This window comes from Bacillus rossius, chromosome 2, assembly GCF_032445375.1.
Source record: "Bacillus rossius redtenbacheri isolate Brsri chromosome 2, Brsri_v3, whole genome shotgun sequence".
Taxonomy (NCBI): domain Eukaryota; kingdom Metazoa; phylum Arthropoda; class Insecta; order Phasmatodea; family Bacillidae; genus Bacillus; species Bacillus rossius.
Window position 1 is genome coordinate 122,256,492 of NC_086331.1, and position 11,608 is coordinate 122,268,099.

Below are 11,608 nucleotides of genomic sequence, written 5' to 3' on the forward strand. Positions count from 1 at the left end.
AGAGCATTTTTACTGTTAAATAATATGGAGTCGTATATAATAAAATAAAATAATTTATTTTGCTGTTTTTTTTTTTCCAAATATTTTTGACTGCATGTTTCAATAAATTTGACATGAAATAATTCACTTAACAACTAAAAAGAATTATGTTCTATAGACTATGCAGGAAAAATATTTTTAAGTTAAGGGCAGTGAATATTTTTAACACTTAAATTATATACCATTCTTTACTTTTAAGGTTTATTGATTTAGCAAACATTATTTTTAGTATAAATGATTCATGTGGTATTGCTCCAGTACAATTCAAAAAAGTTAATTTTCCATACCAACTACGAGAGTATTATCACTTTTAAACAATACAAAGTAATAAAAAATTTTATGTATCTTGAGTCAACATGACAGTTAATAAATAGTCATAGCTTCTGTTGCTTATGAAAGTTTCATATTACATGCAGATGCATATTATTGCAAAAAATTGTTGGCACAAAACTTTGTGAAGTTTATTGTAAAAGGGGCTGATTAAGCACCCGCTGGGCCAAAACACTGTGTTATCAATTCTGTTGAAATCTTAATCAAGGTCAGAAATATGAAAGGAGGCATAAGAGTCATATTTGGTCTGGAGTCTGGCTACTTTCATGTGAGACAGATTAAAAGTTCATTAGTTATAAACTCAACAATTTCATTATCTTGTAACGAAGGATCAAAACGTGTGACGAACAAGGCTTTAGTTTTTTTTTTTGGAGCTAGTTTGTTTACGTTCAGGATCATTTTTTGCTCCAGAGTTGGTATTAGATCTAGGTTTCCATGAGTGTTTCACAACAGTGAAGCCAATACTGTCCATAACTGACTGGTTGGAATTTTATCCACTTGTGACATCGTGCTTTTCATGCTGAGTCGTATGTGAGTCACAAGTCGAGAGCTGTTACTGAAGCCACCGGGTGTTTCCAAATTTAACGACCTTGTTCACGATCAGAGGTTTATTCAAAACTTGACTGTAAGAATTTTCACTGGTAATATTTGATATTAAATTTTTCCTTAATTGAATGAGTTCCTGCTTAATCTCAGCTATTTCCGCACATGAGTCGTTGAGTAACATCTTAAGAACTTGGTTTTCACTCATGAGGTCGTCAATCTTAGTGAACAACGAATTAACAGTTTTTATAAGATTATCCATTTTTTGTGCTTCCAACTTTAGAGACAGTATAGGCCGATCATGGTTTTCAGTGGAACAAGCTCTCATCTTCTTTGGAAGTGATTGGAACATATTTTTCAAATCTTAAATACAATCGAACAACTATTTCATCATGTTCCACTCCTCGAAAGTCTGATTGTTCCAATAAGGAGGAATTAATGTTGACACTACAGTGAACAACTAAATAGACAAAAAAATATCATGAGCATCGTGGAGCACGTGCAAAACACGTCCATCCGATAAGTACACATGGCCGCTACTGACTAATTACAAACAGAGCTTTAGTTTTTTTGCATGCAGGTTTAGCGATGGTTTTTAATAAGGAGGTATTCTTAGTTCCAATTTGCATCAGTTTTCTTTCGGTTGTTCATCACCGGCTTGGTTTCTTGGCTCCCGTTAGACTTGATCTTACGCGTGTTTTACACCAAGATAAAGCCATGTTTGTCATCCGTCTGCTTGTTTTAAGAGTTTCTTGTGCTGTTGCTGAGTCAGAAGGTCAGTCGCCTGGCGAGGAGACCGATGCGTTAACATTCCTTGCCATCTGTTCATCTTTCTTATGACACGCAGATTTACTGGTAACTTGACGATACAATTTTTTTTTGGTTCATTTTGTACTTTATACCCTTGTTTGATTTGTATCATTTAATTTATTTTAAACCCAAAATTTTCTTTCCTAGTATCATCCAAAAGTGTCTTCCAAATTTGATTTTAACTTTTGAGATCATCTACTTTGGTACATATTTCCACAAGATCTATTAATTAAATCAGTTTGCTACATTCCATTGACACAGGCATTCCAACTAACATAACTATATCTTTATTTTTGAAAACATCTTCAGGGGTAAATTCTTCATAGCTACGTAAGACCAAATACTGTAGAGGGAGAATACAGGACGGCTCTATACTAATAGCACAGCCGCGCGGGCGAAGAGCGTCAGCGCTGCTACCTAGCGGCTCGGCGTGATAACAGCTCCCACGGCCATGCATTCCAAGCCTAAAATGTATTAAATTCAACTCGTCATTGCACCTAGACTAACCAACAGATTCTTTTGAAAAAAAATGTGTTGACCCTCGTATTCTTTGCGGCCATGCAGATGTAAATTTATTCGCTGAAAAGTTAGTTGCTTTCGATGTAAAAAATAGTTAACAATGAACAACATATTTTCAAGGAAAATTGAAGTAAAAATTTTCAAAGCATTATATTGCTAATCATCGTTCATTTAGGGAATTATCTAATGAATTAATTAAATTATCCAAATTTTTTAGCCACTAAATACTATTGATTTGCTATCATTCAACAGCCTATTGGTTAAAAGTTTTTTAATGAATATGTGCAATATAATGAGTACAGTGTATAATACGTATATAATAATTATATGTACAGTTAACAGAGATTTGAGCACGATATTATGAAATTAAATAACATGGACATTTAAATAATATTGAAAATTAACAGGAGATGAAAAAATACATAATTTCAGTATGACATAAATATGTAGAAGTACATAGCGTTTGACACAATGTAAATAAACAATATAATCCTTAAATTAGAACTTACAATTGCACCATCTTAAGCTACCATAAATATTAAATATGTATTAATACCTCGTTACTTTAAAATAATAATATTTAAATAAATGCATAAATGGTACCAGAGCTAGAACAAGTTTTACAAGATTCACTTCCATTGTAAATGAAAAAGGCAAATATACAAGAGACGAATATGCTTGTAAAATTTTATCCAGCTGTACCTAAATAGGTAGCAAGAAGTTTATTTTCCCCGATCATACCTTATAACCACTGCTAGGCTAGATATTCCATACAATTTACATGTGCACGACTTTTTTTGCTTTTTTGTTTTCTTTACTCCGGGTTCTCCCACATTCAATGTAAAACAAATATTTTAATGTCATAATCAATTGTTTTATAAAAAGGTGTAAACGATGCTTTTGCGAGGGAATACATTATCTGAAAAGGAATTGTGTGAAAATAAGAAGAAAAAAAAAAAGCATAAAATCACTATAATATCAACAAACCAAGAAATAAGGCATATTTAGTTAACAATGAAAGCGGGAAGTGGGAAATATTACAACTCACGATAGTATGTTTTTCTAAAAGAAATATTTTGACTTGGGGAAAATTTTTACGTTCTATAAGGCTATAGAATTTTAAAAAAAATATTTAATAATAATTCCTTTCAATTCTGACGGTTACTCTTTGTACTTCAGCGAGTTTAGTTTCAGAGGTTTTCGTATGGCGCGGCCGTGGTCGCGGCAGCTAGGGGTAGTCATCACGCCGAGCCGCGAGAGCGCAGCACCGTCGGTTTCTCGCGAAAACGAGCGAGCTGTCCTGTATTCTCCCTCTACAGTATTTGGTAAGACACAAGTTCAAGTGACATAGATCACGATCTTAAGAAATCGGAAACCCTAAAACTTCCAGAAAGTCATCTCTAGAAGAGTTATTCACGGACTGATAATCATAAAGATAAGATACAGTAGCTTCCAATGCGAGCACTTAAAAAACATGTCCATCAACAACAGACATTCGACCGCAACTGGTACACATAAAACCATGTACTTTATACCCATGATTCAGTCATTATTCTAAGAATTGCCCAGTGTTTATTTTCCTGTAAAACACTTCAGAAACTGTAAGGGCATACAACATTTTGAGGTCAACACAGCACATTCCAAGCAAATTTACGACTTCCAAGTGTTGGCAACAATACACCTGCAGTAGGTGGTCACATATCACAGGTGGTGAGCAAAATGATTGTTTGGCTAGTTTGGTCACTAGGTCGCTATTACTGCATTGCGGTATTGTGAATCAAAGTTTTAGATCCCCACAGCAATCCCTTAACGTTTGGTTTATGCTACTACAGTAAATGTGAGAAGGCAGAAGATAATGTATGTACACTTTGTCATGAGACAATCCCTTAACGTTTGGTTTATGCTACTACAGTAAATGTGAGAAGGCAGAAGATAATGTATGTACACTTTGTCATGAGACATGGCAAAAGCATGTAAATAAAAATGTTATCTAGCAAAGGGTGATCAATACCTACCATTCTTGTTTTTTAAAAAACTAAATTTTCTCCAGCTCTCAGTTAAGATATTGTATTTAAATTAGTGACTTAATATGATATAAGTAGAAAAGAGTTTCCCAAGTTTTTTTTAAGTCTTTAAATTTATGTGTATCCGATAGTTTACTTGTAACTGTTAGGAAATTTAATAGAGTACAGCAAACTTCCGATAGTCCCGCATTCAATGGTCTGGAATAATATATGGTCCAGCACCAGTGAGAAATGTACAGACTAAAGCCAACTAGGCAAACTTAAGCTAAAAATATATAATTTTTAGGTAAGGTGGAACAAACTTTTACAGGACATAAATAAGTGGAAGTCTGAAGTGCTCCACCCGGCCCAGGATTAGTCAGGAGCACTATGCGCAGTTCACGATTGCTCACAAAAGTACACAAACCCCTTTAAAATGTACAATAAAAATTTAGTTTGGCCTGTATTTGTTTTGAACTGTTTATCTTAATTTTCCTAATAAACAATATTTCCTGCCAAACACCCTCTTACAGATGTATTTTCTCTAAAACCTACAGTTTAGTGATTGCAGGAAATACCATCTGACAATCAAGAATTTTCAGTACTCCAGCACCTAAATCCTGATTGAGCCAGGTTATCAGAAGTCTACTGTACTTCATTTAGAGAACCTCGAAAGTAACACTAAAATTTAAGATTAATTCCTGAAAATCTCCCTAGCTATAACCTAAGCCATGTCAAGCTGTTAAACATAGCTCAATTTTAAATCTTCACTGTGAGTTACTGCAAAATATTTAGCTTGTGCTATCTATAATGAATCATAATATTAATTCATTTTCATCTCTACAAGTATCTGTACATCTCAAATGATAAGAAAATGGTTATCGCTCAAAAAAATCACATTGAAATATTTATATGTGATTGTACAGAACACAGGTATACAGGAGAATATATAAATACTATCACAAGAAATAAATCAATTTGCATAATGGGGCAATGGAACAGTATCTTCAAACTTATACTACAATCACATAATTTAACAAGAGAAAAGTCAGAATCTTGCAATTGATAGCTTAATAACTTTGTCAATAATAATTGGTAGGCTTACCTAGTTTCACAGAACTTTACTAGTGGTGAAGGTTTGTCCTGAGAGCGCCGAAGTCTTAGCCATCTCTCTACTTGTCTTTCAGTCCATGACAGCTGCTTTGCGAGCCCTACAATCTAGAAACACAAAAATATTGCAACATAAATAAACACAAAATTCAAGTGCAATGATCTCAAATAAATCAATACATGTAAAATGTCACTTTTAAGGTGATATGCCACCAGTTGGCCTTATTTTTATTCTCTTGGTTTTTTTTTAATATTTGTATCTTCTGTTTTACATTGCTGTCTTTTACTGTGATTCTTATATGAAGCCTAAATAAACATAGACCTACATATTTTATGGGTTTCCTAAGTAAATATATACCCGGCTGTAATACATGCGAGTAAATAAAAATGTTTATTATGTCAGGTTAGACGCTTTTAAAATAAATTAAAAGCATTATTAAACAATATTACATCTCAGAAAGGTGCATTTTTATTCCAAACGTTGTAAAAGGCTATGAAATAAAGAAAATAATGTGATTAACTTATTAAAATGTATAAATATTGATTGAAGTATTTTTAAATAAGTAAATATGGTAGAACAAATTAATAAAATAAGTAGCAAATCTAGAAAAATAACCAAAAATGGTTGGTTATGTTCAATTGATTACCTAGATTAAAAAGTGTTAAATTGTGTTAACACTTGATTTTGTTAACTAGATTATAATAGGCAATTCATAACATAAAAAAATGTCACAGTATCTTTAGTGTCGCTAACCTAACCTAATCAACCATCCATACAATTCCTAAGTATCTTTTATGTAGCTAATTTGACCTAACTTACCATTCACACATTTTCATAGTATTTTTAATGTAGATAACATAATCAACCATTAACATAAGATCCAGTATTATTAATGTCGCTTAACTTATCAAACATTTTAACATCCTGTGCTACTTTTAATGTACCTAACCTAACTACTCATTTAAGTGGTACACTATTGATAAAATAGTGGTGAAAGCTTCATATCTCATCTCCAAGTTTGTCCCTTGATCACGATGGTGTGATCCTGTATATACTGATTTTGTGGTACATGGATTTGCTGTTTTAATTTAGGACATCAAAAGATTTTGTACATAAAAAAACTTGTAACATAATATTGAATTATGATTAAAAGTTGAATGTGAAAGAACAAATTTTCACAAGACCTTACATTATTTGTTTGTATTCTGATATTCAAGTTTTTGTTTTGCCAGGATCTTTCAATGTGATTAATTAAAACAGCAATCATCATGTACCACAGGATTAATATATACACTATCATGTCCTCTAGATCAAGGGCTTAACTTGGATACCTTATATTTAAATTGGTAAATATGTAGTTTAGCGGTATTTGCGAAAAAAAATGTTAAAAATCTGAAAATACTTTTATTATATGCTCTTTAAATACCTCTTTTAATTAAAGCCGGCGAAGATAAGAAATTCCAAATACTTTAGGAGATATCGCCGTTCTTAATTTTGCTATAGAAGATCTGTGTAAGATCTGCGGCATTCACCATTCCTACATCATTTTCTACTAATGGCAAAGGAATTGTAGCCTCCTCTAACATAGGTGAGTTTTTAACGTTTCAAATTTTAATGTTTTCTTTGTTATTTGAATATTGTTGCGCAAGTAATAATTTTAAAAAAAATACGTGAGTTTCTACAGTCCATCCTTTGTCCCGGTTGGTTAGGTCAGGTCAGTTACATTATAAATAACTAAAGAATAATTAAAATTAATTCACATTATTTTTAATGTCACCTTAGTTTCAAAGTATTTATAATGTAACTGACCTCACCTAATCAACCATTTTAATTAATTAGGCATTCACGAACACACGGCAAAATAACAAAAATTGCGGCGGTCGAATGATTACACAGATCTTCTATAGCAAAATTAAGAACGGCGATATCTCCTAAAGTATTTGGAATTTCTTATCTCTGCCGGCTTTAATGAAAAGATGAATTTAAAGAGCATATAATAAAAGTATTTTCAGATTTTTAACATTTTTTTTTGCAAATACCGCTCAACTACATATTTACGTCAATAATTGCACATATAAATTATAACAGAGATTACAAATAGATAAAAACAAATACGACATTTTAACTAATCATAATCACGATACAAACATGATACAAAAATGACAACTTACCACACCATATATACGGAACAGTTACCACTTTTATAATTCATTTTAAAGGGGGAAAAAAAGCCCCCTTCAGAATTACCTTTCATGCAATATATAATGTACATAGCCTAACAAAACATTAAAATAGTTAACTACTTAAGTGTTAACTACTAAAGTATTAACAACACCTTTCCACAGTACAGTTACCGGTAATCATACAGCAAGATATTTATATTAAGTCACATTTATTTAGAACAGTATAAACCTAATTTTTGAGAACAGTTGGTTAGGCTAGCTATATTCACTACTTTAACCTGATATGGATGGCTGTTTCAATTAGCTACATTTTAATTACTTTAAAATAGCGTGGACAGTTGGTTAGTTTAGGTAAGCTACATTAAAAATACTATAAATAGTAAGAATGATTGGTTATGTTAAATAAACTACATTTTAAATTGGTATTTCCTAACCAAAAGTTCAAACGTTTATCAGGAAAGCCACTACACTCCAATAGTACCAATCGGATACCAAAACTCATGCTGTCTGCAGCAGTCGGTACAACACACAGCGTTAATAGTACTGCCTACTTACTTGTTTGTGTTTTATTTTTCCTTTACCACGATACGCTTTTTCCAGGATTTCGTTTGGTTTAGCCCTTTTTGGTTTTGAGTTCTTTATTCCCAGAGAAATGCCGATTGGTCCGAACCAAAACCTAAAAATAATCAGAAAACATAATGTTTTACTTTAAGCATGGTCACATCGGTTAGGAGGCATGTAGAAGTATAATTACCTTTCCATTACAACTCGTAGTAGCATCAAGAGTGCGGCTAACGGCAATGGAAATAAAAGGTGTCTATGATCTGCATAAGCCACTTCATTATTAGGTTCTAAGTCTTTCCAGGTGACATTAGGTGGCAACCAAATATCAGGATCCCAAAATCCATCAATAATTCCCCGCAACACGGACGTCATATTAACACGCCAAAACACGAAACACGCCCACAATCAAACAGCATCCACATGCCACTCTCAAATCCGCCCTTCCATTCACTACGACAGTAGACGAGTCGCTGTATCTGTAAACGCCTTAACCACCGTTCCTTATTTTTACACTGTTTAATTTCTTTTCTTCACACTGTAGATAGCGAAAAGTACTCACTGTCCTCGGTATCTCTCGTTACCGGTGTACTACACGAGGTGCGCAATAAATAAAAGGCGGAACTATTTCAAATGATTGTAACACTATATAAATTTAAATATTTTTTTCTTCTAAGTAGTCTAAGGTTCGGTGAAATAATTAATATAACATAATAAATACTTATACACGTAATGCATACATGTCACATATCAGACCCGTATTATTTGTCAGAAGACCTTTGAGGCAATGAACCAATATTAACATAATAGATAATAAGCTTATCGATACCTCGAGTTTTGCTCTCTAATCGATACAATTTATTAATTTTTGATAAATTAATCGATTTTTATAGTATTACAGGTTGGAGATGAAAAGGTATATTCCAAGATAGAAATTTCCTTGCAAGATCGTCCATGACATATGGTAGGGATGGTTCTGTGAAAGAATTAGCAGAGAGCTAGCAGTTATCATATAAGTATTTTTAATTGGTCGTGTTTGAATTTCTTTGGAAGGAAATTTTATCCAATCAGAATGAAGAGGTATGCGCCTAGTGTTAAAAATGGTAATTTAATTTTGAGGAGTTGAAAACTTTATAATTTGACGCCAGCCGATAGTGCGCCACAGGCCGCGATGCCTCACCGACGCCTCTCAAAGCCGTGTGCCACGAACATGCCCGCGCGTGCAACATGGTGCAAAGAGTGTGAGTGCGCCGAACGACCCGCAGCTAGCACCACCACCGGCCACATCGGCGGAAGCACTCCGACTGGTGTGGCAATGTGCTTCCGCCGGACTATAGCATTCAAGGGCACATGTTTTCTCCCACAGACATAAACTATGTAATAGGTATATAATTCTTCAAATGTTTTTACTTATTAATGTAATTGTTCAACATGCGACTATGTCCTAAACTTGGCCGCGTCTGTTCCCCAAGCGCTGCGCATTTTACACACAATTAGCAGGCCTGCTGTAGCGCCGCGCTACACGGAGTCGGCAGTATTCATCGGGAGCTCGGAGAGGCTGGTCGTCTTCGCGCAACGTTGAGAGGTTGACTTCGCGCCAATTACGCAGCCTCATCTAGAGTGTGAGTTATGACCCCCACTGGCTGTGCGTCACCGCGCAGGTCTTAAAAGCTGTCGCGCACCTAGCGCCATCACAGCAGCAACGTCCGCCACGTATCGTCCCCCATCAAACTCCCCCTCGCACCATTGTAAGCAGGGTCATCACTGAAGAGCAGTGCACGCGCAAAGCTCACTAACCTCGAACAGTCGCGGTCAGGGGATGGATAGCACCATGTAAAGTTTGATATGTAATAAAAACACACTTCACATAGCGGAGTGTATCATTTGTAGTGTAAGGCATCTTGGGTGGCCTAAACAGCCCAAGGATCACCTCTACGGACACGCCCCTGCCTCCCGCCACTTGGCCGAACCAAAACCCAGAGACCCATTCCACAAAAACTTGATAACTTTGACGGGGAGGCAGCCGGACCGATGTCAAATTATTGATTAGACTAAACGTGAACATGAGATCAGTTGAAGCAGTTACAGCATAAGGTGACAATTATGAGAAACATCCATGTTTATACAAGACAAGAAGTCTGAACAACATTTTTATAGCCCTTCTTCCTGCAGCTTTATTTCTTCTGCAATAATTATAGCTGCTGCACTTAAAAGTAATTTATGTTGAGTATCACCTTTGTTTACAATCTCAACTCGCACAAGCTACAAGCTAGACCTACACCAGTCACAATTATACAGGTCATAGTTTCTTCCATAGAAAAATCCATGCCTACAGCCATGGAGACCTAGTTAACAGTTTTATTGAAAGCTTCTAGTGGAGCCAGTTCAATACCTACCATCAGTTGATAAAGGCTTAACCAAAAGCTTATCATACGATGGAAGTTTCCTTGGAAGGTAATCCATGGCAGTAGATATGGATGATTCTGTGGAAGAATTAGGCCCGAATTCAGAGTTGACCTTCGAAAGCGCATCCAACTCTCATTCATCTGGCAGACTCTCCACCTCTCATACTTCAAAAACGCCTTTCGAATGACTGCCAGCTGAAAGCTTGTTCCCATCCACTTTCAGTGAAGATCTGGCAACATGGCACACAAATTTTCTTAGATCAAGTACTTGGAGTGTGTGTGGAAAAGCGCCCTATTTCATTTCGATTGTATTTTGTTTGCTCTCCCACTGAAAATAATATTTTGTTTGGATTGGGTTAGGGTTACCAGACACTGATAATAAAAAAGTATGACATTCATCTCGCAAAAGGAGGACATTTCACTAAAAAGGAGGACTATATATATATATATATATATATATATATATATATATATATATATATATATATATATATATATATATATTAAAAAAGCCATTAATTAATTACAATGGAGTACGATATTTTACAATGTTTTGGCATTTAATACAGTTTCAGTATAAAGAATCAAACAAACTACGCATATACAGCATATTAAAAACACGTGCTTCTGCATGTGCTGCTACCTGTCAAGCTGTCATAGTACTACTTACTAGTGGGATGACTCTGCGGACAGCGCGCGCTTTGCCCAGAGTGTAACTGCAGGAATTATCTCACTTTATAAAAAAAGCCGGAAATTTAGGAGCATTAAGGAAAATCCGGCCGGACGCAAAAAAATACATAAAAAGGAGGACATGTTCTCCTTTTGCTGGACGTCTGGTAACCCTACACGAGGTTGAGAAATTTTCTTAAGATGGATACGTTGCCTAAAATTATAGTGTTTTCTCCAGATGAAAAAGCGATTATTTTTGATCTCGTGAGAAAGCACAAAACCGTAATCGAAAAAAAAACAAAAAAAAAAACAGATGCAGTTTCTTACAGAGAAAAAAAAATTGTGTTTCGAACTCTTGATCCCGACAAAAATCAAAAACTGGATTTTCATTTTTAAGATCATAAAAAAATTCAAAAACCTCGTCAATGTGATTTG

At 34.7% G+C, this 11,608-nt stretch overlaps 1 protein-coding gene across 1 annotated transcript in view; it reads right to left on the reverse strand.

Annotated features, from left to right (window-relative positions):
- LOC134529724 (ceramide synthase 6-like) overlaps nucleotides 1-8,889 on the reverse strand; it is a 50,430-nt gene extending 41,541 nt beyond the window's left edge. Inside the window, exons 1-3 of the mRNA XM_063364106.1 lie at nucleotides 8,293-8,889; nucleotides 8,094-8,214; nucleotides 5,350-5,462 (exon numbers count right to left, since the gene is read on the reverse strand). Coding sequence (XP_063220176.1) covers nucleotides 5,350-5,462; nucleotides 8,094-8,214; nucleotides 8,293-8,474 — 416 coding nt within the window. The 5' untranslated portion in view covers nucleotides 8,475-8,889. The remainder of the gene's footprint in view (nucleotides 1-5,349; nucleotides 5,463-8,093; nucleotides 8,215-8,292) is intronic.
- Between the last annotated feature and the right edge of the window lie 2,719 nt (nucleotides 8,890-11,608).